This window comes from Macaca fascicularis, chromosome 13 (genome assembly GCF_037993035.2).
Source record: "Macaca fascicularis isolate 582-1 chromosome 13, T2T-MFA8v1.1".
Taxonomy (NCBI): Eukaryota; Metazoa; Chordata; class Mammalia; order Primates; family Cercopithecidae; genus Macaca; species Macaca fascicularis.
This window is the reverse complement of record NC_088387.1, coordinates 77,648,355-77,673,747: the sequence shown is the minus strand read 5'-3', so window position 1 is coordinate 77,673,747 and position 25,393 is coordinate 77,648,355. Positions and strand designations below refer to the sequence as shown.

At 36.8% G+C, this 25,393-nt stretch overlaps 1 protein-coding gene across 3 annotated transcripts in view; it reads left to right on the top strand.

The window, feature by feature from the left end:
- Window positions 1-25,393, top strand: part of CAMKMT (calmodulin-lysine N-methyltransferase) — a 407,172-nt gene that overhangs the window by 7,280 nt on the left and 374,499 nt on the right. For all 3 annotated transcript variants that reach the window (XM_005575975.4, XM_074011869.1, XM_074011870.1), the window contains exons 2-3: window positions 4,124-4,296; window positions 20,504-20,568. In XM_005575975.4, coding sequence (XP_005576032.4) covers window positions 4,124-4,296; window positions 20,504-20,568 — 238 coding nt within the window. The remainder of the gene's footprint in view (window positions 1-4,123; window positions 4,297-20,503; window positions 20,569-25,393) is intronic.

The following is a 25,393-nucleotide window of genomic DNA, read 5'->3' as shown; positions in this document are numbered from 1 at the left end:
AGGCTGGAGTACAGTAGTGCAATCTGGCTCAAACAATTCTCATGCCTCCTGTGCCTTCTGCCTCCCAGGCTCAAGCAATTCTCGTGCCTCAGCCTCCCAAGAACCTGGGATTACAGGTGCATGCCGTGCACTGCCTAATTCTTGCATTTTTAATAGAGATGGGGTTTCACCATGTTGGCCAGGCTGGTATTGAGCTCCTGGCCTCCAGCGATCTACCCACCTTTGCCTCTGAAAGTGCTGGGATTACAAGCATGAGCCACCATGGCTGGCTAGGACCCTGCGTTTGATTAAGGCTTTTAAACAATTAAAAATAAATAAAACCTTCAAAGAGAGGCTACCTTTTCTGATCCTCCATTTAAAAAACTAACCTTCTGGCCGGGCGTGGTGGCTCAAGCCTGTAGTCCCAGCACTTTGGGAGGCCGAGACGGGCGGATCACGAGGTCAGGAGATCGAGACCATCCTGGCTAACATGGTGAAACCCTGTCTCTACTAAAAATATAAAAAACTAACTGGGCGAGGTGGCGGGTGCCTGTAGTCCCAGCTACTCGGGAGGCTGAGGCACGAGAATGGCGTGAACCCGGGAGGCGGAGCTTGCAGTGAGCTGAGATCCAGCCACTGCACTCCAGCCTGGGCAATAGAGTGAGACTCCGTCTCAAAGGAAAAAAAAAAACAAAACTAACCTTCTAAAACTTCTACATTGTATATAAAATTTAAACATATTTTTCTTATGAGATATATTCATACTGATATATTTTCTCAATTGTTTTGATCTCAGTTTGCCCTTCTACACATAAGAATTATGCATTGTTGGAATAAAGGTTCCTTTTTAGAAAATACAAACCACTCTAGCTACTTTAAGCAGAAGGGGGTTTAGCATAGTGAATTAAGTGCTTACAAAATCATTGGAGAAACAGTCTAAGAATGAATCCCAGAACAGCCGAGTCCCAGCACAGTATAAAGCTGAAATTGGCCAACCGAGAGAAATACTGCCTCTACCACAATGAAGAACCTGAAGCTGTCTTCAGGATTACATCACTTTAGCTGTGATCTTTGATGAACAGGAAGCTGCTGTGCCATGACTATAGATTCTAGAAGCATACCTTGCTTCTAGATCTGTACCAGGAGAGGTGATGCCACTTGTGCTTCCTCTCACTCTCCATTAAATTAGAGTCAACACTGGGACCTCTGTTAAAGCTGCTTCAGAAAAACCAAGTATCTTTACAACTATTCTAACCAGCACAAGTTGGTGAATTATAGTTAACACCATCTTTCCTCCTTTCAAATCTCATGTTAGTGCATCTGAATAGTTAAACCAAAATCACACCTGAAACTCTGGCTGCTAAGGATTCCGGGAAATACAGTTTCTAACTTTCCAGCTCTATAAAATAGAAAGGTGTCTTGGAAGCTGGAATGGATAGGTGATGCCAGTTTATCATATTCTGTACAAGCAGAGGTATTAAGAGTATAGGGTCTGTAGTCAGGCAGCTTGTATTTTAACTTTAGGTTTTGCCCCTTGTGAACTCTCCGATGTTGGGCAAATTACGTAACTGCCCTGTGTTCTAGTTTTTTCTCTCACGTAATGGGTATCTATCTCATAGTGATGTTTGAGTATTTAATGAAGAATGTGGTAAGACTTGCATTAATTCTTACTCAGACATTTCATATAATTTTCTTGTGAGCAATCTGGGCCTGGATTATTCTTTGTGGTAAGTTTTATATGTATGAATTCAGTTTTTGAAATAGTTTAAACTATTGGGATTTTCCATTTCTTCTTGTGTCAGTTTTATTAGTTGTGTTTTTCTAGAAATTTGTCCATTTCATCTAAATTTTCAAAGTTAGTTTTCATAAATATCCCTTCATTATTGTTTTTTAATGTCTACAGGATTTATATTATAGTAATCTCCCTATATCACATTGATACTTCTTCCTTTTTTTCTTATTAGTCTTATTAAGGATTTATCAATTTTATCAATCTTTTCAAAGAAACAACCTTTGGTGTTATTGATTCTCTCTCCTATGTTTGTTTTCTATTTCATTAACGTGTACTCTTTCAGGGATCTAATTTGCTTATTTTTCAAATTTTTGCAATGAATGCTTATTAACTTTTGACCTTTCCATATTTTTTTCTATAAGCCTGGATTTAGCTGCATGTTATATGTTTTGAAATGTATTTCTATTATTCAATTCAAAATTACTTTATAATTTTCTTTGTTTTTTTTCAGATATAGAGCCTCACTCTGTCACCCAGTTTGGAGTGCAATGGCTTGATCGTTGCTCACTGCAGCTTCAGACTCCTAAGCTCAAGCAATCCTCTTGCTCAGCCTCCTGAGTAGTTAGGACTACAGGCACACACCACCACATCCTGCATAATTATTTTTATTTTTAAATTTTTTTGAGACAGAGTCTCGCTGTTGTCACCCAGGCTGGAGTGCAATGGCGCAATCTTGGCTTACTGCAACCTCCGCCTCCTGGGTTCAAGCGATTCTCCTGCCTCAGCCTCCCTGTTAGCTGGGATTACAGGCCCGCGCCACCACGCCTGGCTAATTTTTGTATTTTTAGTAAGGTTAAGGTTTCACCATGTTGGCCAGGCTGGTCTCAAACTTCTGACCTCTGGTGATCTACCCACCTCGGCCTCCCCAAAGTGCTGAGATTACAGGCATGAGCCACTGTGCCCAGCCTATTTTTATTTTTTGTAGATATGGGGTATTGTCATGTTGCTCAGGCTGGTCTGGAACTCCTGGCCTCAAGCAGTCCTCCTGCCTCAGTCTTCCAAAGTGTTGGGATTACAGGCATGAGCCACTGCACCTGGCCTATAATTTTTATTGTGTGTTATTTTTCTGGTTCATAGGTTATTTATAAGTACATTGCCTAGTTTCCAAATATATTTGGCTTTTTAAATATCTTTTTATTTATTTTTGTTTGCTTATGAGTCAGAAGTTATTTTATATCTAAGATTTTTCTATCATGGGAAATGTCAAACATGTATAAAACTAGAGAGAAGAATATAATAATCATTCAGGTACTGATAAGCTTCAGCAATTTTAACTCATGAACAACGGTGTTTAATCTCACTTCTCCCATTGCCCCCCACACCATTATTTTGAAGCAAATCTCACATGTCATTTTTTTCTTCAGATGTTTCATTATGAACTTATAAAAATGACATTAAAAAATCACAATACCACATCAACCCAAAATAATTAATTGATGTCATGAAAGATCTGATCAGTTTTCAAATTTTTCTCATTTTGTCATAATTTTTCTTTATAATTTGATTATTTTAGAATAGGATCCAAATAAAATCCAAACGTTATTATTGGGTTATATCTCCCACACTTTAAAATCTGTCTTTCAGCAACACCAGCAAAATTATTCATTATGCTAAAACATACATACCTTGCATACTCAATATATCTCCCCATTCCTAGGTAAGTTTTGAAATTCAATTTTTCTCTCCTAGCTCCATAGGCTATTAAAGATGCAACTAATCTTCTCGATTCTTTCTTTTGGAATTGACAAATATCCCCAGGAGAAAAGTGGTTGCAAAAGTCAGAGTAACCTTTGTAGGTTTTCTCCTTTTAAAGATATCAGACTGCGGGCGAGGTGCTGTGGCTCACACCTGTAATCCCAGCACTTTGAGAGGCCAGGGTTGGAGATCACTTGAGCCCAGGAGTTTGAATTCAGCCTGGGTAATATAGGGAGACCCCACCTCTACAAAAAATTTAAAAAATTAGCCAGTCGTGGTGGTGCATACTTGTAGTTCCAGCTGCTAGGGAGCCTGAGGTAGGAGGATCGCCTGAACCTAGCTGGGTGACGGGCTGGGTGACAGTGAGGCTGGGTGACAAAGTAGGATCCTGTCTCAAAAAAAAAAAAAAAAAAAAAAAAATATATATATATATATCAGATTTGTAAATCTTCACTATCTTTGCTCTGTGATGTCTTCAAGTAAGGTTTTAAAATATTTTGTTCATCTTTTATAGTTATCTTCAGTAGGAGATATATGTGAATTATCTAATCTGTCATTATTGGAAAGTCCCCTTACCACTTAAATTTTGAACATTTTGAACACTTAACTACTATGTGTTTATATAACATGACTGCAATATTTGGTTTTATTTCAAAGGTTCTGAAGCAAAAACACCTGGATGATTGCCTGCGACATGTATCTGTAAGAAGATTTGAATCATTTAATCTGTTTTCAGTAACAGAAGTCAAAGAAAGGGAAACTGAAAAGGAGGTTGGTGCATGGGTCCAATATACAAGCATCTTCTGTCCTGAATACAGTATCTCCATAAGGTAACCATTATTCTAGTTAAGATTTGTAAAAACTAGATTTTTCTTGGATGAGAAAAACAATCTAATAAGAATCTCATTATTTATTCTATTGAGTTTACAGACAATCTTTATCAGAACTTAGGTTTTACAACTTGTTTTAGGAAATCCTACTGTTTTAACTGGGTCTTGCTGTATTGTCAGACTAAAGAAAAAAATCCTCACGAATATAGTGTCATTTGAAGATAAGGTGGTTGCAAATCAAAGGGTTCATTTAAACATTCTGTCATAGCATATGTTTATGACAAAAAGCCGTGTTTGTTTTGAGGCAAAGAAGGCTGAAAGTGAAAACAGAATTTTTCCAAACTACCCTTCAAGTAGTAATCTGAAAAATCAAGCTTTGGTATTTTTTCCATTTATTTATTTTTATTACTTTCAGAATAGAATCAATCTTAAGACTAAAGGAGAAAATTCAAGTGAAAACACTGATATTGTAAGAAGCATATGGACTGTTCTGACTTTAAAAATCATTAGAAAAGAGACAAGAGAGTTGCAGACTGCAGTAACGAGATACCATTTTACTGAATTAATTTTGTCTCACAGTTATATTCTAGCATGTTGCAATATTACTGTAGGTGTTTGATTTTATAAAATCTGCCTTTTCTGACAGGATTTCACATTTTGAAAGGGAGGGAGGAGCACATTTACAGTAACTGTAAGAAGAGCAAAAAACATTTTAAGTGGAAATGTGACTGAATAAGGTTTAGGTGAGGCTAGGAATAATTTTAAGAAAAAATTTTCACAAAGGATGTCTATTTATAGTATATGTTTCTCGAGCTATTTTAGTTTAGAATATCTAAGTTTTAAAAGATATAATAGCTAAAAATTTTGGATTTGGATAAAAATTGACTAGGATGGGCAGGAAAGAACAATTAGAATCTGGTTTTATAATATTATTTTACTGAAAATGCCGAGTGGGTACAGTAGCTCATGCCTGTAATCCCGGCACTTTAGGAGGCCAAGGCGGGTGGATCACTTGACCCTAGGAGTTCAAGACCAGCCTGGGCAACATGGCAAAACCCCACCTTTACAAAAAAATACAAAAATTAAATACAAATAATACAAATAATAAAAAATACAAAAATATATAAAAAAAAAAAAATTGGTAGCCTGTAGTCCCAGCTACTCAGGAGGCTGAGGCAGGAGAACGGTGTGAACCTGGGAGGCAGAGCTTGCAGTGAGCCGAGATCGTGCCACTGCACTCCAGCCTGGGTGACAGAGAAAGACTCCATCTCAAAAAAAAAAAAAAAAAAGCAAAGCAGTTGGGGCATCCTAATTAGAATCTTATAATGAATGTACAGGTATACCCAAAAATCTGTAAGTTTGTATCTTTTATTTGGCATTTTCTTTACTTTTATTTGATTTCTTTTTTTTTTTTTTTTTTTGAGGCAGAGTGTTCCTGTGTCACCCAGGCTGGAGTACAATGGCACAATCACAGCTCACAGCAGCCTCAACCTCCTGGGCTCAATCAATCTTCCCACCTCAGCCTCCGGAGTAGCTGGGATTACAGGCGTGTGCCACCACACCTGGCCAATTTTTTTGTATTTTTAGTAGAGATAAGGTTTTACCATCTTGGCCAGGCTGGTTTTGAACTCCTGAAATCAAGTGATCCACCTGCCTTGACTTCCCAAAGTGCTGGAATTACAAGTGTGAGCCACCATGCCCAGCCTACTCCAGGTTCTACTAAGGGGCTAAGCATTAGAGATGTCGGGCTGGGCACAGTGGCTCATGCCTGTAGTTTCAGCACTTTTGGGAGGCTGAGAAGGGTAGATCACTTGAGCCTAGGAGTTCAAGACCAGCCTGGCCAACCTGCTGAAACCCTGTCTCTACTAAAAATACAAAAAAAAATTAGCTAGGCATGGTTGTTCATTATAATCCCAGTTACTCGGTGGCTAACACATGAGAATTGCTTGAACCTGGGAGTGGAGGTTGCAGTCAGATGAGATTGTGCCACTGAACTCCAGCCTGGGTGACAGAGTGAGACTGTCTCAAAACAAACAAACAAACAAACAAACAAGACACTGGGGATGTTACCCTAATTGTAAACCCCATTTTCACTTTCTCAGTTCTTACCGCCTGAGATCACCTGCCGCAGCTTAACAGAGAGAACACACACAGGGTGATCAGTACTTGTTATCAATACTTATTAGTTTTGTCTATCTTAAACTATTGCTACCCACTAATTTGTCTCCTTAAAGTTTTATTAGAGTTGAAATGAATACCCCCAAGAGGGTTAATACCTAGGTATTTGTGAATTCAAAATACCTACTTGTATCTTGTTTATATAAGCAGTGGCCTTAATAAAAACTTTGACCATTATTTTCTGTCAGCCTTATATAATGATACTTAAAATGAAGGAATAATTTTCCCTTAGTGACTTTTCATCTGAAGCTAAGGTTTGAACAATGTAAAAGTTAGGTTACAAAATTCCCAAGGTTTGTTGTCGTCTTTGTCTACCTGTGGATGGTCCACTCTTTGTTTCAAATTAAATGTTGAGAGTTTTAAAATGAAAATCCATGGTATGACTCCTGGATTTTGTTTATTGACAAAATATTCTTGCCTTTCTGGTTCTTTCTTTCTTTCTCTTTTTTGAGATGGTCTCACTGTATTGCCCAGGCTGGTGTGCAGTGGCATGATCATAGCTCACTGAACTCTTGACCTCCCAGGCTCAAGCAATCCTCCTGCCTTTTTTTTTTTTTTTTTTTTTTTTTTTTTTTTTGAGACGGAGTCTGGCTCTGTCACCCAGGCTGGAGTGCAGTGGCTGCGATCTCGGCTCACTGCAAGCTCCGCCTCCCGGGTTTACGCCATTCTCCTGTCTCAGCCTCCCCAGTAGCTGGGACTACAGGCGCCCGCCACCTCGCCCGGCTAGTTTTTTGTATTTTTTTTTTAGTAGAGACGGGGTTTCACCGTGTTAGCCAGGATGGTCTCGATCTCCTGACCTCGTGATCCGCCCGTCTCGGCCTCCCAAAGTGCTGGGATTACAGGCTTGAGCCACCGCGCCCGGCCATCAATCCTCCTGCCTTAGTCTCCCAAGTAGCTAGGACTACAGTTACATGCCACCATGCCCAGCTAAGTTTTGTATATTTTGTAGAGATGGAGTTTTGCTGTGTTGCCCAGGCTGGTCTCAAACTGCTGGGGTCAAGGGATCTGCCTGCCCTGACCTCCCAAAGTGGTGGGATTACAGGCATGAGCCACTATGCCTGGCATTTGGTACTTTATTTCTTAGAACTTTGTAGAAGAGGCTCTTGTTATTAGATGGATGCAAGTTTATAAACGAAGAGATACCAGGAAATGTTTATACTAAAATTCTTTAATTAAAATTTTCTTTTCCCTGTCTCATAAACTGTAATCTATTGTATAAAGCTTGCTGTGTAGACACAAATTGTTCCTATCTCCCGTATTCCAACTTAATTTCAGCACAGCAGGAGTTTGCATATTCTGGAAGCTTTAAATTACTTCCATTATATATGGAACCATATAAGTGCCTGACTTATTCATTTATAAGTGTATGCATGTCTTAGGTATAGAAAAAGCTGAGAGGCCTGAACTGTCCTCCTTTGTTTGAATAAGACTGCTGTTGCTATGGTAATTGCTGAATTAGAAGGCTAGAACTCTTGACTTTTGGCTTGTCCTGGGAACTTAGAATGGGCAAAAAGTCAAGAATGACTTTGTCTTTGACTGTGTTGCATCTTTCTATTATAACAAATGCACTACACCGAGATCATACCTTCCATTTCTAGGGAAAGAAAAAGACCAAACCCTCACCTCATTATTTTAGTTATGTAGCTTGTGAATGTTCAGTAAATAAAAACTAGTGATTAGATGGTTTGCTTATGAATTAGATGTATGACATATTATTTTTGTATGTGTGGTATAACCTAGGTGCCTATATAGAGCTTGGCAAGGCTGGCATCTGAGACAAATATGAATACTGCATCTATATTTAAAAGCATAGTTTTAATGTTAGTAGAGATATTAACAACAGAGCTGAGCATTAGTAATAAAACAGCGTTTTTTAGGACCTGTAAAATATGATCCATACTTTTCAGAAAACTGTGAATTCCACTGTGTCACATTTTTATGGATCTTAAATCATAGATATGGGCTACTATAACTTAGTTTTCTAATTTGTTTTAAATCTCATCACAATTTTTTTACGTAGTGTGCTTACATATAAATATACTGTTTCAGTACATTGAAATGTTCCCTTAAACATTTTCCAAATTCCAATATAGTACATGTAGAAACCATCTACTAATTTCCTACAACTCATAGATATAAGACTGGAAAACATCTCTTTAGCTATTTATTTTTAAAATTTTTATTTTTTAACCACTTATTTTTGAAAGAACTCCAAAGCATCTAGAATTAAGTTTATTTGTTTGTTTGTTTGTTTGTTTATTTTGAGACAGAGTCTCACTCTGTCACCAGGCTGGAGTGCAGTGGCATGATCTTGGCTCACTGCAACCTCCGCCTCCCAGCTTCAAGTGATTTTCTTGCCTCAGCCTCCTGAGTAGCTGGGACTACAGGTGCATGCCACCATGCCCAGCTAATTTTTGTATTTTTAGTAGAGACGGGGTTTCACCATATTGGCCAGGATGATCTCAATCTCTTGACCTTGTGATCCACCTGCCTCGGCCTCCCAAAGTGCTGGGATTACAGGTGTAAGCCGCTGTACCCAGCCTAGAATTAAGTTTTTCAAACCTTCTGAAAACCTCTCCTCTTTGTTCTTCTGCAGCCTTTTAGGACGCATTCTACTCTCTGGCTTCCTTTGTATTTTTGGATCAATTTTCTTTTACTCACAATACAATTTACATAACAAAATTTACTATTTTCATCATTTTAAAGTATGAAATTCAGTGGCTTTGAGTATATTTACAATGTTGTACGGCCTTCATCACTATTCCAGAACTTTTTCATTACCCTGAAAAGAAACCCCATATACATTGGCTATAACTCCTCATTCTCCTCCTTCCCCTAGTCCCTGGCAACAGTAATTGACTTTCTGACTCTATGTATCATCTGTTCTGGACACTTTACGTAAATGGAATCCTACAATATGTGGCCCTTTATGTCTGTCTGCTTTCACTGAGCATAATATTTTTAAATTTAAGATTCAGCCATATTATACCACATATCAGTGCCTCATTCCTTTTTTATGGCTAATATCCCACTGTATGGCTAATGTATTTTGTTTATTTTTTCATCAGTTGATGAACATTTGGATTGTTTCTACTTTTTGGCTATTATGAGTAATAACACTATGAATATGCATGTACAAGTTTTTGTGTGAACATATGCTTTTAATTCTCTTGGGTATGTACCTAGGAGTGGAATTGCTGGGTCATATGGTAACTCTATGTTTAACTTTTTGAGGAATAGCCAACTATTTTTCATAGCGCTGTACGATTTTATATTCTAGGAATGTATGAGTGTTTTAGTTTCTCCCTATGCTTATCAGTGAAGCACTTGTTAATTTTTCTTCTCTTTTAAAAAAATTATAACCCTCATAGTGGATATGAAGTGATATCTCTCTGTGGTTTTGATATGCATTTCTCTGTTGTCTAATGATGTTGAACATCTTTTCATGTGCTCATTGGCCATTTGTTTTTTTTTTTTTTTTTTTTGAGAAATGCCTATTCAAGTTCTTTGCTTTTTTTTTTTCCTTTTTAATTTTTTATTTTCTTTCCAATGGGACTTTTGCACTCCTGTCTTTATCTGGTTTTAGTTGAGCTGTCTCTTTTTATTGTCCGAGTTATTTTTATATATTCTGGATATTAGACCCTATCATATATGTGATATTTGCAAATGTTTTCTCCTAGCCTGTGCATTTTCTTTTCACTTTCTTGATATGTAGTATCTTTTGATGCACAAAATTTTAAATTTTGATGAAGTCTAACATATCTGTTTTTTCATTTGTTACCTATAATTTTAATGTCATATTTAGCCATGGCTTGCTTTTAACCTCTAGTTTCACCCTCTTGACATATTTAGGCTTCAGACTTTTCCTCTAGCAGCTTTTCTTTTTCCCTCTTCAAATAATTATCTGCCCCAGTGACTTGTTCCTCAGTCCTTACTCAGCAGGCCATTTTTAGGAAGAAACTCAAAGTTCCTCAATTCTAGGATAGCTTTAAGTGCTTGTGAAAAAAATTGTTAGGCCCTGGGGAGAAGAATCTGGCCATTGGTAATGGTTTGGGATAAAGCTTTGAAGTTTAGGACAAAGATAGAGTGAACTTTTTATACTCTGAATATGTTGGCAAAAAATTGTCATTGTTACATAACATTAATTACAAGTATAATGCTAAGACTGAAGTTTTTAAGGATTTAAGTTTGAGAAGTTTCTTTCGTCATAGGCATTACTATGGAACCACAGAGATCAGACAGGACCTAGGTAAATAGCTGAAAAACTAAGACTAGACAAGAGCTTATAGAGTTGATGCTTGAATAAAATAGATGGCTCAGTGAAAAAGAACAGTCCTTAAGTTTGGAACAAATGAAAGGGAACTTGAAGTAACCAAACTGAATCTTTGTCATACTACATTGATAGCAGTTTTCATATAAGGAGAACTAACTTCTTATAGTTTTGAAAATAGTGATTATTAACATTATTCTTTCATAAGATGCCATCTTCTAGGGTTTTTAAACCCTGATAATTTCATGGATAATTGATTTTATTTTTATAAGTATCTTAGAGGTATAGGATGAGGTTTACTGTTTCTCCACTGCCTACCCCCTTAAAAAGGTCATAGGGTAAACTTTCTGTTTCTTTGCTTTGAGAAATAATGCTTTTGGCCGGGAGCAGTGGCTCACGCCTGTAATCCCAGCACTTTGGGAGGCTGAGGCGGGTGGATCACGAGGTCAGGAGTTTGAGACTAGCCTGGCCAACATAGTGAAATCCCGTCTCTACTAAAAATACAAAAATTAGCCAGGTGTGGTGGCAGACACCTATAATCCTAGCTACTTGGGAGGCTGAGGCAGGAGAATCACTTGAACCGGGGAGGCAGAGGTTGCAGTGAACTAAGATCGCGCCATTGCACTCCACCCCAGGCAACAGTGCGAGACTCCGTCTCAAAAAAGAAATAATGCTTTCAAGAATGGCAAGTTTTGCTTCAGTGATAAGTCTGGAAATCAAATTTTTTATTATGAATAGTGTTTTTAACTTTTAAAACATGTACTTCTATTATCTCAGTTTGTTTTTTAGAAATATAAAAAAATTTACCATTATTACAAAATATGTGCATGTTATTTATACTTGTTGCAGATTTAATTACAAATATTTATTTCATCCTGATATTTGAGAGAGAGAGAGAGAAAGAGAGATGCAAGAGGAAGAGAATATTCTTATTAAAATTAGGCCATAAACAATTCCCCTTTTAGCAATTTATCTTAAGTAAACAATCAGAAATAGATTTGATGTTTTCCACAAGAATGTTCACTGTAGCAATGTGCACAATAGCACAAAATTGGGCACAATCTTAAAATCTAACATAAAGTTCTGGTTCAATAAATTATGGCGCAGACATCCATTGAACTTGGAGCCATTAAAATCATGTTATGGGATATTACTTAACGATGTGGGAAACTGTTTATAATACGTAACATAATAAAACTGTTTATAATTGGTGAATAACAAATTGCAAAACAATATGGACGAGTGCTTTCAGTTCTTTAATAAAAGGAATATGTGAACATAGAATAAGATTTGAAGGCTGCGTACCAAAATTCTAATGTTATCTCTCCATGTTAGGATTATGAGCAGTTTTTTTCTTGAAGGAACCACATACTGCTTTTGTATTAAAACTTTTTTTTTATTTCTATACTGTATTGTTGATAATTTTAATAGTTTCATCTTACTTTTTTTTTTTTTTTTGAGATAGAATTTCTCACTTGTCACCCAGGCTGGAGTACAATGGCACCATCTTGGCTCATAGCAACCTCTGCCTCCCAGGTCCAAGCGATTCTCCTGCCTCAGCCCCCTGAATAGCTGGGATTACAGGTGCCTGCCACTACAACTGGCTAATTTTTGTATTTTTAGTAGAGATGGAGTTTCACCATGTTGGCCAGGCTGGTCTCGAACTCCTGACGTTAGGTGATTCTACCCGCCTCGACCTCCTAAAGTGCTGGGATTATAGACGTGAGTCATCTTGCATTTTGGAGGTTAAATATTTTGCTCCTTTTCATCTTATCTCAGTATTTACTGTAGTTTTCCATATTAGTGTAAATAACCTCATCTATATGTAGAATCTTATAGGCCCAGAGAAGACAAAGAATTATTAAGTTATTATGATTGTTTTATTTGTGATTGGTGACCTTGTTTTTTTAGATTACAATACTTTGGGGCCTAGTGCTTATTTGGTCAGTCAGATTGCAAATAACTTTTTTCATCTCATTTAATCACCCTGTCAAAGAACTGGGCCTCTATGGCAGAAATAAAGAAAAGCTCTATTTTTATGGAAAGGGTAATACAATATACACATATTCTCTTACTATGTTTTAGTTTGCTGGGCTGCCAAAACAAAACACCACATACTAGGGGGCTTAAACAACAGAAATTTAGTTTCTTGCAGCTTTGGGAGCTAGAAGTCTGAGATCAAGGTGTTGGCAGGTTTGGTTTCTTCTGAGGCCTCTTCCCTTGGCTTGCAGATGGCCGCCCTCACACTGCCTTTTCAGAGGCCATTCCTCTGTGCGTGCATGACCCTGTTGTCTCTCTCTGTCCTACCTCCTCTTTTTTTTCAGTTGATAATTTATTTTGTTTTATTTTATTTTTACTTTTTGAGACAGAATCTCCCTCTGTTGCCCAGGCTGGAGTGCAGTGGTGCGATCTCGGCTCACTCGATCCTTTACCTCCCAGGTTTAAGCAATTCTCCTGCCTCAGCCTTCTGAGAGGCTGGGACTACAGGCGCACGCCACCACACCCAGCTAATTTTTGTATTTTTATTAGAGATGGGGTTTCACCATATTGGCCAAGCTGGTTTCAAACTCCTGACTTCGTGATCCGCCTGCCTCGGCCTCCCAAAGTGCTGGGATTACAGGCATGCGCCACCACACCTGACCCCTTTTAAAAATTTTTAATTTTAATTTTAATTTTTTTCCATAAATTATTGGGATACAGGTGGTATTTGGTTACATGAATAAGTTCTTTTGTGGTGTTTTGTGAGATTTTGGTTCACCCATCAGCCGAGCAGTATACGGTGTACCATATTTGTTTATCCCTCGCCCCCCTCCCACTCTTCCCTGCAAGTCCCCAAAGTCCATTGTATCATTCTTATGCCTCTGCATCCTCATAGCTTAGTTCCCATATACCAGTGAGAATATATGATGTTTGGTTTTCCATTCCTGAGTTACTTCATTTAGAATAATAGTCTCCAATCCCATCCAGGTCACTGCAAATGCTCCTAATTCATTCCTCTTTATAGTATTCCATTGTATATGTATATACCGCAGTTTCTTTATCCACTCGTTGATTGATGGACATTTGGGATGGTTCCATGATTTTGCAATTGTGAATTGTGCTGCTATAAACATGCAAGTGTCTTTTTCGAATAATGACTTATTTTCCTCTGGGTAGATACCCAGTAGTGGGATTGCTGGATCAAATGGTAGTTCTACTTTTACTTCTTTAAGGAATCTCCACACTGTTTCCATAGTGGTTGTACCAGTTTACATTCCCACCAGCAATGTAGAGGTGTTCCCTGATCACAGCATCCACGCCAGTATCTATTGTTTTTTGACTTTTTGATTATGGCCATTCTTGCAGGAGTAAGGTGGTATCGCATTGTGCTTTTGATTTGCTTTTCCCTGATCACTAGTGATGTTGAGCATTTTTTCATATATTTGTTGGCCATTTGTCTATCTTCTTTTGAGAATTGTCTATTCATGTCCTTAGTCCACTTTTTGATGGGATTGTTTGTTTTTTTCTTACTGATTTGTTTGAGTTTGTTGTAGATTCTGAATATTGGGCTTTTGTCAGATGTTTAGATTGTGAAGATTTTCTTCCACTCTCTGGGTTGTCTGTTTACTCTGCTGACTGTTGCTTTTGCTGTGCAAAAGCTCCTTAGTTTAATTAGGTCTCAGCTCTTTGTCTTTGTTTTATTTGTTTGTTTTGTTTTGGTTTGGTTTTTGCAGTTGCTTTTGGGTTCTTGGTCATGAAATCCTTGCCTAAGACAATATCTGGAAGGGTTTTTCCAATGTTATCTTCTAGAATTTTTATAGTTTCAGGTCTTAGATTTAAGTCCTCAATCCATCCTAAGTTGATTTTGTATAAGGTGAGATGAGGATCCAGTTTCATTCTCTGCATATGGCTAGCCAATTATCCCAGCACCATTTGTTGAAAATGGTGTCCTTTCCCCTACTTTATGTTTTGTTTACTTTGTCAAAGATCAATTGACTGCAAGTGTTTGGATTTATTTCTGGGTTCTCTATTCTGTTCCAGTGGTCTATGTGCTTATTTTTATACCAGTACCACACAGTTTTAGTGACTATGGCTTTATAGTATAGTTTGAAATCAGGTAGTGTGATGCCTCCAGATTTGTTCTTTTTGCTTAGTCTTGCTTTGGCTCTGCAGGCTCTTTTTTGGTTCCATATAAATTTTAGAATTGTTTTTTCTAATTCTGTGAAGAATGATGGTGGTATTTTGATGGGGATTGAATTGAATTTGTAGATTGCTTTTGGCAGTATGGTCATTTTCACCATATTGATTCTACCCATCCATGAACATGGGTTGTGTTTCCAATTTTTTGTGTCATCTGTGATTTCTTTCAGCTGTGTTTTGTAGTTTTCCTCATAGGGATCTTTTGACTCCTTGGTTAGGTATATTCCTAAGTATTTTATTTTTATTTTTTTGCAGCTATTGTAAAAAGGGTTGAGTTCTTTATTTGATTCTCCACTTGGTCGCTGTTGGTGTATAGAAGAACTACTGATTTGTGTACGTTAATCTTGTATTTGGAAACTTTGCTGAATTCTTGTATCAGTTCTAGGAGCTTACTGGAGGAGTCTTTAGGGTTTTCAAGGTAAATGATCATATCATCAGCAAACAGTGACAATTTGACTTCCTCTTTACTGATTTGGATGCCCTTTATTTCTTTCTCTTTGATCACTCTGGCTAGGACTTATGTTGAAGAGGAGTGGTAAAAGTGGGCATCCTTATCTTGTTCCTGTTCTCAGAGGGACTGCTTTCAGTTTTTCCCCATTCAGTATTATGTTGGCTGTGGGTTTGTCATAGATGGCTTTTATTACATTAAGGAATGTCCCTTGTATGCCAATTTTGCTGAGAGTTTTAATCATAAAGTGATGCTGGATTTTGTCGAATGCTTTTTCTGCATCTATTGAGATGATCATGTGATTTTTGTTTTTAATTCTGTCTATGTGGTATATCACATTTATTGACTTACATATGTTAAGGCATCCCTGCATTCCTGGTGTGAAACTCACTTGATCATGGTGGATTATCTTTTTGATATGTTATTGGATTCGGTTAACTGGTATTTTGTTAAGGATTTTAACATCTGTGTTCATCAAGGATATCAGTCTGTAGTTTTCTTTTTTGGTTATGTCTGTCCCTGGTTTTGGTATTAGAGTGATGCTGTCTTCATAGAATGAATTAGGGAGGGTTTCTTCTTTCTTTATCTTGTGGAATCGTGTCAAAAGGATTGGTACCAATTCTTCTTTGAATGTCTGGTAGAATTCTGCTGTGAATGCATCTGGTCCTGGACTTTTTTTTTATTGGTAATTTAAAAATTACCATTTCAATCTCGCTGCTTGTTATTGGTCTGTTCAGGGTATCTAATTCTCATGCTTTACTGACTGGGCTAGCTGGGTGCCTCAGGGTATCTAATTTTTCCTGATTTAAGCTAGGAGAGTTATATTTTTCTAGGAATTTATCAGTCTCTTCTAGGTTTTCTACTTTGTGTGCATAAATGTAGTAGCCTTGAATAATCTTTTCTATTTCAGTGGTGTCAGTTGCAATATCTCCTGTTTCCTAGTGAGGTTATTTGGATTTTCTTTCTTTTTTTCTTGGTTAATCTGGCTAATGGTCTATCAATTTTACTTATCTTTTCAAAGAACCAGCTTTTTGTTTCATTTGTCTTTTGTATTTTGTAGTTGTTGTTTCAATTTCATTTAGTTCTGCTCTGATCTTGGTTATTTTCTTTCTTCTGCTGTGTTTGGGTTTGGTTTATTCTTGTTTCTCTAGTTCCTTGAGGTGTGACCTTAGAATGTCAGTTTGTGCTCTTTCAGTCTTTTTGATGTAGGCGTTTAGGGCTATGAACTTTCCTCTTAGCATCACCTTTGCTGTATCCCAGAGATTTTGATAGGTTGTGTCATTATTGTTATTCAGTTTGAATAATTTAATTTTTGTCTTGATTTCATTTTTGACCCAGTGCTCATTTAGGAGCAGGTTATTTAATTTTCATCTATTTGCATGGTTTTGAAGGTCTCTTTTGGAGTTGATTTCCAGTTTTATTCCACTGTAGTCTGAGAGAGAGTTTGATATAATTCCAGTTTTCTTAAATGTATTGAGGCTCGTTTTATGGCCTATCGTATGGTCTGTCTTGGAGAAAGTTCCATGTGCTGTTGCATAAAATGTTTATTCTGCCAGTTGTTGCACGAAATGTTCTGTATATATCTGTTAAGTCCATTTGTTCCAAGGTATAGTTTAAATCTATTGTTTCTTTGTTGACTTTCTGTCTTGATGACCTGTCTAGTGCTATCACTGGAGTATTGAAGTCCCCTACTATTATTGTGTTGCTGTCTATCTCATTTCTTTGGCATTAGTAATTGTTTTATAAATTTGTGAGCTCCAGTGTTAGGTATATATATGTTTAGGATTGTGATATTTTCCTGTTGGACAAGGCCTTTTACCATTATATAATATCCTTCTTTGTCTCTTTTAGCTGCTGTTGCTTTAAGGTTTATTTTGTCTGATGTAAGAATAGCTACCCCTGCTAGTTTTTGGTATCCATTTGCATGAAATGCCTTTTTCCACCCCTTTAAGTTAAGTATGAGTCCTTATGTGTTAGATGAGTCTCCTGAAGGCAGCAGATAGTTCGTTGGTGAGTTCTTATCTATTTTGTGGTTCTGCGTCTTTTAAGTGGAGCATTTAGGCCGTTTACATTCATTGTTAGTAGTGAAATGTGAGGTACCCTTGCATTCATTGTACTGGTCGTTGCCTGAGTACTTTGGTTTCTTTTGTTTTTGCTTTTTCACTTGTATTTTTGTTTTATAGGTCCTATGTGATTTATGCTTTAAAGAGGTTCTACTTTGATGTGTTTCCAGGATTTGTTTCAAGATTTAGAGCTCTTTTTAGCAGTTCTTGTGGTGGTGGGTTGGTAATGGCAAATTCTCTCAATATTTGTTTGTCTAAAAAAGGCTGCAATTTCCTTCATATATGATACCTACATATATGATGCCTAGTTTCACTGGATACAAAATTCTTGGCTGGTAATTGTTTTGTTTGAGGAGGCTGAAGATAGGGCCCCAGTCCCTTCCGCATTGTAGGGTTTCTGCTGATAAATCTGCTGTTGATCTGATAGGATTTTCTTTATAGGTTACCTGGTGCTTTTGTCTCAGAGCTCTTAAGATTCTTTCCTCCATCTTAACTTTGGATAATCTGATGGCAATGTGCCTAGGTGATGATCCTTTTGTGATGAATTTCCCAGAGCTTGAGCTTCTTGTAGTTGAATGTCTAGGTCTCTAGCAAGACTGGGGAAATTTTCCTTGATTATTCCCCCAAATATGTTTTCCAAGCTTCTTCCTCAGGAACACCAATTATTCTTCAGTTTGGTCGTTTAACATAATCCTAGACTTCTTGAAGGCTTTGTTCATATTTTCTTATTCTTTTTCTGTTTGTCTGTGTTGGATTGGGTTAATTCTGAGATCTTGTTTTTGAGCTCGGAATTTCTTTCTTCTACTTATTCAATTCTATTGCTGAGACTTTCCAGAGCATTTCACATTTCTAAAAGTGTGTCTGAGGTTTCCTGATGTTTTGACTGTTTTTTCTTTATGCTATCTATTTCCTTGAATATTTCTCCCTTCACTTCTTATATTTTTCTTTTGGATTTGCTTGCATTGGGCTTTGCCTTTCTCTGGTGCCTTCCTGATTAGTTTAATAACTAACTTCCTGAATTCTTTTTCAGGTAAATCAGGGATTTCTTCTTGGTCTGGATCCATTGCTGGTGAACTAGTGTGATTTTTTGGGGGGTATTAATGAGCCTTGTTTAGTCACATTAACGGGATTGTTTTTCTGGTTCCTTCTCATTTGGGTAGGCTCCGTCAGAGGGAAGGTCTAGGGCTGAAGGCTGTTGTTCAGATTCTTTTGTCCCACTGGGTGTTCCCTTGATGTAGTACTCTTCTCCCCTTTTTCCTCTGGATGTGGCTTCCTTCCTATGAGCAGAACTGCTGTGATTGTTGTCTCTCCTGGGTTCAAGCTACCCAGTGAGTCTACCTGGCCCTGGGCTGGTACTGGGGGTTGTCTGCACAGAGTCTTGTAATGTGAACTGTCTATGGGTCTCTTAGCTGTGAATACCAGCACCTGTTCTGGTGGAGGTGGTGGGGCAGGGGAGTACAATGGAGTCTGTGAAGGTTCTTAGCTTTGGTGGTTAATGCTCTATTTTTGTGCCGGTTGGCCTCCTGCTGGGAGGTGGCGCTTTCCAGAGAACATCAACTGTAGTAGTATGGAGAGGAACTGGCGGTGGGTGGGGCCCTAGACCTCCCAAGAAGGCCCTTTGCCTTCAGCTATCAGGGTAGGTAGGGAAGGACCATCAGGTAGGGGCAGGGCTAGGCATGTGTGAGCTCAGACACTCCTTGGTTGGGTCTTGCTGTAGCTGCTGCTGTGGGGGATGGGGGTGAAATTCCCAATACCCCCTCTTCTTATAAAGAAACCAGTCACATTGCTTTAGGGCCCACCCTAATGACCCTATTTTAACTAAATTACCTTTAAAAGTCCTATCTCTAAATATAGTCACCTTTTGAGGTACCAGGGTTAGGGCTTCAGCATAAGAATTTGGGGGAAGTAGGAGGCACACTTCAGTCCATAATTCTATATATCATTTATGACAAATTGTAAATGACAAAGTGAATGTTGAAGTAAATGTTTATGAATTATCAATGGTTATTACAAACTTTTATAACATTCTAAAGAACTCCAGCTGGGAGAGAATGTAGAGGATTGTAGATAGATTAGCACTAATTTGTTTTTTCCCTGAGAAACTCAGACTCTATGACCTATTGCACAATTGAGTCTATTTGTATATAACAAAGAGTATTTTTTATAGGTATTAATCAAATATCAATGTCAAGTCAAATATTTAAGAGTTAAGTGAAGAGGGATTAGAATTAAAGGTGTTAGAATTCAGATTAGTGGGCAAAAGATACAAAAACTTTGCTCACTGACATTCATAACTGCCTGTAGATGGAACAGCAGACCTGAAGATTGGCTAGTTCTTTGTGACTGAAGTTCTGAATTTTTTGTGCTGTTATAGAGTAAATTTATGTATTGTTGAGTGTGGTTCTGGAAGGTGATGATTTTTCAACTTGAAGATTCTCTATACTGTGTGGGTTTTTTGGCTTTAAAAAGGTTAAGAACTTCCCTTTATATAATGAAAACACAACAAGTAAATATTATTTGTTAGTACTTTAAGATGTAGATTTATCATTTAAAAAGTCTTTATGTTAAATATTCTGAGGACCATACTGTTTTTCTTTTCTTTTTTTTTTTTTTTTGAGACGGAGTCTCGCTTTGTCGCCCAGGCTGGAGTGCAGTGGCCGGATCTCAGCTCACTGCAAGCTCCGCCTCCCGGGTTTACGCCATTCTCCTGCCTCAGCCTCCCGAGTAGCTGGGACTACAGGCGCCCACCACCTCGCCCGGCTAGTTTTTTGTATTTTTAGTAGAGACGGGGTTTCACCATATTAGCCAGGATGGTCTCGATCTCCTGACCTCGTGATCCGCCCGTCTCGGCCTCCCAAAGTGCTGGGATTACAGGCTTGAGCCACCGCGCCCAGCCTGTTTTTCTTTTCCTTCTCCCTCTAGTGGGCAGAAAATATTCTTAAAATATAGCATGGAATAATTTATTGCTATTGGATGTATCACAATATACAGTCTCAGTCTCAGCTTTTTTGAAAACTAAAAATGTTAACTTTTCAGAATCATTAAAGCAAACGCTTTACTTCTTTCTAGGCATAATAGTGGATCCTTGAATGTTGAAGATGTCCTTACCAGCTTTGACAATACAGGAAATGTTTGTAAGTTACACATTCACTCTATATAAATATATTTAGTGTTTTACAAAGTGAATTTATAGTTGATGTTTTCTTCTCACTAATATTTTTTATGCTCACTAAATGTATGCATATATATAAAATAGAAAGTTTTACTGTCTTCAGCTGAAAAATATGTCTTTTGTAAGGTACACCGACAAAATGGGATACTGCAGTTTTTACACTTTGCAGGGGTGTGTGTGTGTGTGTGTGAGAGAGAGAGAGAGAGAGAGAGAATGTAGGTCAGAAAGGACACTGGACACTGAAGTACTGTCCCTTTTATTTTTGTTTACATTTTGACCTCAGTGAATTCAATAGTGGGGCTGTTTCTTCTTTCTTTGCTTTGTTTTGGGTGCTTTCTTTGCCATTTCTTGCTTGTTTACTTTCACTGTAGAATAAACCCAGAACATATTTTTCTTGATGCTACTATACATTAATACCAGAGTGCTTTTGTTTGACGCAGTATTACAATATTATAGAATATATTGCCTTTTCATCCAAGCTTCTGATTAAGTGGTGATAGATTTGTCCACTGAGAAAATCACTTAAATATTTCTTATAATTCTTGTAATTAATTTCATGTGATGAAAGAAATCAGCCAAGAATACCTTTATGTCACTGAGTTAAACAGAATACCATCGTAAGAGCTATGGACTTTTTATGTTTTTTGTATAGGACATTTCTCTTAAGATAGTGAATTGTCAATGAAATATGACCATTTTAAATGTGAAAATAGTACTTATACTCTTTTTCTCAAAGAAAATTTCGGAAAAGTTAACTATTGTCTGAATTTAGGTAGTGTCTTTGGCTTAACAATGCAGCTTTATCAAATGAATAGATTTGTGTAGAATTATGTTCAGTAATACTCAAAAGTACTTTTGTTCTTATGTCCACATTATGATAAGCTTTTGATTTTATAGAAAAATGCTTGTGATTCACTAAGGAATCTATAAATGTCCTTAAATTATCCTAAATACCTAAAATAATATAGGTTTCTTTTTCATGGATAGTGACAGATGTGCCTTTTTAAAAATTTTCTTTCTTTTTTTAATTTTCCAAATACCAACTTGAACCAGAATGCCTTTTAGTTTCTCCATGTTGGCATTTAGTGAATTCTTTCCCACTTAGGCATATCTCATATTTTTATTAGGTCTAAGCAAGGACTGGGCAAAGCATATCAATGATGGTTGAGGATACATACTCTTTTAGTTCTGGGGTAATGTTAAATATCATTAAGTTAGCCTTACACATATGTAATTTCAGAAAATGATTCTAGAATGTTAAATGTGGAATTTCTGATTCAGTAATGTAAAAGTCAAGTATTGTTCCCAGTTGACTCAGTATGAAATAGGGCCCCTAGCTGGCAGCATTATGTAAAATAAGAATTTCCTAAAGGCATCGATTATTATTTTAGGCATGAATAACTGTCTTATCCTTCTCTAACATTTTTTCCTGTCAACTTGTTCCATACCCCGTGTTGTTGTTGCATGAACAAACGGAAAGGTTGCATATTAAGGGTGTTTTTTTTATTGTTGTCTGTTGTTTGGTAGAAAGATTTAAGACTTTGGAATGATACCCACCTGCATTTGACTTTTGGCTCTGAAATTCATCTTAAGCAATTTGTGTCATCTCTATGAACCTCAACTGTTTTCATGTTTTAGGACTGGCTATATTATAAAGAAAGTACATAACATACCGCATGGCTCAGAGTTGATATTCAATAAATGGAAGCTATTAATTATTAGTGGCGATGAGTACCTATATAACCTCTTTTGTTTTTTTTCTAATAAAGAAGATAATATTATTAGGGTTATTCTGTTTTATACTATTTTAATTGAACTAACAAGGCAGAAAAATTAGATAAAATTAGCAAAATAGCTGTTTATTAAAATGCCTCATTATAAATATTGTCTTAAAAACCTGAATATATTGTTAAGTGATAGAAGTGGTGACAAAAATAAGACCTATTAAAATATGTTGGTTTGTGTACTTTTTATGTTTACTCTTTTTATTTTAATGGAAAAATCTATATGTTTCATTTAATGATAAATTGGTAAAGTCCTGTTCCAATAAAGTAAATATTGATTATGACTTTTATATAATCTTGGACGTAAAGTAACCATGGACTGAAAAAGTAATTTTTCACTTCATGCCTCAAAAATTTGATTTTCTTATGCCAGTAGTGATATTGGGTTTGTGACTAGAAAACCCAGCAGAGGGCGCCACAATCATAATTCTTTGTCATAGCCCAATATAATTAGGATAAATATCTCAAATAATAACCCTAAGCTTTTACCATGTCGACATATGAAGATGTGTCTAAATATTTCTATTTGATTTATTTCTAATCTAATCTATTCAGTAATTCAAAAATACAAAAAATAGATTTTTCCTGGCTGATTTTTTAGTTTAATTTTTTAAAATAACAGTTTAATTTTTCTACTTCTAGCTTTAAATAAAGAAGTACTTTTGATAGAGAGCTAAAGTTCCATACAAGAGTATCAGTTTGCAAATCACCACCATAGTAGTACATTAAAGGACAATTAGAATGAGGAAAAAAGTTTCTAATAGATGAGAGAACTAATAGATGGAATTATCTATTTATTTTAGGAATTTGTTTCTAGGTTAATAATGCTTCCTAGTAATAGAAAAAACAGCTTAATTAAAACATTTTCTAGTCACAAAAACCTGATATGTGTAGATAAAGTAAAAACGGTATGGTCATGGTTTAGTAGAACCATTAATTTCAATTTTAAATTCATTTTGAAAATCAGGGAATGGTTGTATTCATTGTAAATTTTCAAAGATGAAAATATCAGTCTTACCTTCTGAATTGGTTTATGCTCTAAGTGAAAAGACATGGAAAAATCTCTTTAATTTTGGAAAATAAATGAAACCTCTAGATAGCTTATTTCCTATTAGAAAAGATAATTTTTTTGTACTTACTTTTTTTGTTTAGAAGTTTTGTGATTGTAAATGTATGAATTGCAAAGTGTTTTATATTTTTGAGGTAACTTTTCGTTGCCTGAATTTCCTTGAATGTTGTGGGAAGAAATTAAGAGGAATCTCGTACAGAATGAATCACTTCTGCGTATTGATTTATTGCTGTGTGATATATGACCCCAACCTTCTTTTTATGTATTTATATTTACTATGGTGGAAAACAAACCATTTTGAAAGTGCTTACCTTTAACTAGGAATAGGTATGTGTATTTCATTCTTTGGTTTCTACTACTTGAGAACCTACTTTCTTTTGAGATATCAAAACTTCTTGGTCAGGAGGTTGTATCTACTATTGATTCATTGTGCCTGGAAAGACATGCTGGCAGGCTACCTAGGGAAAAGTATAGGATGACATCTTTCACCTCAGATGAGATACTGGCTGCTTCTGTGTTTCCTTTGATATGTTGCTCGGATACCTTGGATAACAAGGGAGTGCTCTATAAGCATTGTAGCAAATTTCTTGCTTCTGCTTTTTCTGTGGGCACAGGCTCCTTTCTAGCTAGTCCTCTGACCTCTGGTCAAAGAAGCTGCACCATGCTGTCTCTTCCAAAATCATTTTCCTTTTCTCCAAAGTCATTTCTTTCCACTACTGAAAGGAATTTTTACAAATGTAATTCTCTACAGTGCTTACTTGATCCAAATTTGGATATCATAGTATCTAATATAACTATTTGTTGTTTATAACATCTCATCTTATGCTTGGGTCTGTAATAGATTCATTTGAACATTTTTAGCACATCCTTCATTTAGTAGTATGAACAGAAGTGTTAGTACTTCATATAATTTATTATAAACTATGTACAATATAATATATATAATCCTGTAAAGGATAGGAGGTCAGTAGTTACATCATTTCAATAATTATCACTGTGAAACAGGATTCCTGGCAAATGTTGCAGCTTAAGTCTGGGGGATGTATTTGTAAAATTTCTCCACTATTCTTTGAAAACAATTTTTTTTCCTGGTTGAGCTCCATGGCAGGACCCTGTGGTAGTTGGTGTCGCTTTATCTCCTGGAGGAATTTGTAGACCCTCTGCCATATATTACTCTACATGTGACAATGATGATTTTTTTTTTCCCCAGTGAATTCTAAGACTGACCGGATTTTTTTTTTTTTTTTTTTGAAATGGAATTTCACTCTTGTCCCCCAGGCTGGAGTGCAATGGTGCATTCGCGGCTTACTGCAACCTCTGCCTCCTAGGTTCAAGTGATTCTCCTGCCTCAGCCTCCCAAGTAGCGGGGATTACAGGCGCCTGCCACCATGTCCAGCTAATTTTTGTATTTTTCGTAGAGACGGAGTTTCACCATGTTGGCCAGGCTGGCCTTCAACTCCTGACCTCAGGTGATTTACCCACCACAGCCTCCCAAACTGCTGAGATTACAGGCATGAGCCACTGTGCCTGGCCTGACCAGGATTTTTAATGCACACAGCTATAGACTTTGCTTCCTAGTCGTCTGATAGCAGGATCTGTTTGTCTGTTTGTGATGTATCTAAAACTGATCTCTTTTGGGGTAGTATCAATTATTATTGAAAGAGAGACTCATTAAAATAAAAGCCAGGTGTGGTGGTATGTTCGGGTAGTCCCAGCTACTCAGAAGGCTAAGGCTGGATGATTGCTTGAGCCCAAGAATTTGAGGCAAGCCTGGGCAATATAGCAAGACTTTTTCTGTAAAAAAAGAAAATCAAATATTTATCTTTCTGGTTTTTCTAGAGGAAAAAAAATTATATGTTTTCACTTTTTACTTGTATTTAGGAAGCCAAAGGTAATAGTTTATTTGGAAATATGGTCTAAATTTTTAGTTTTTC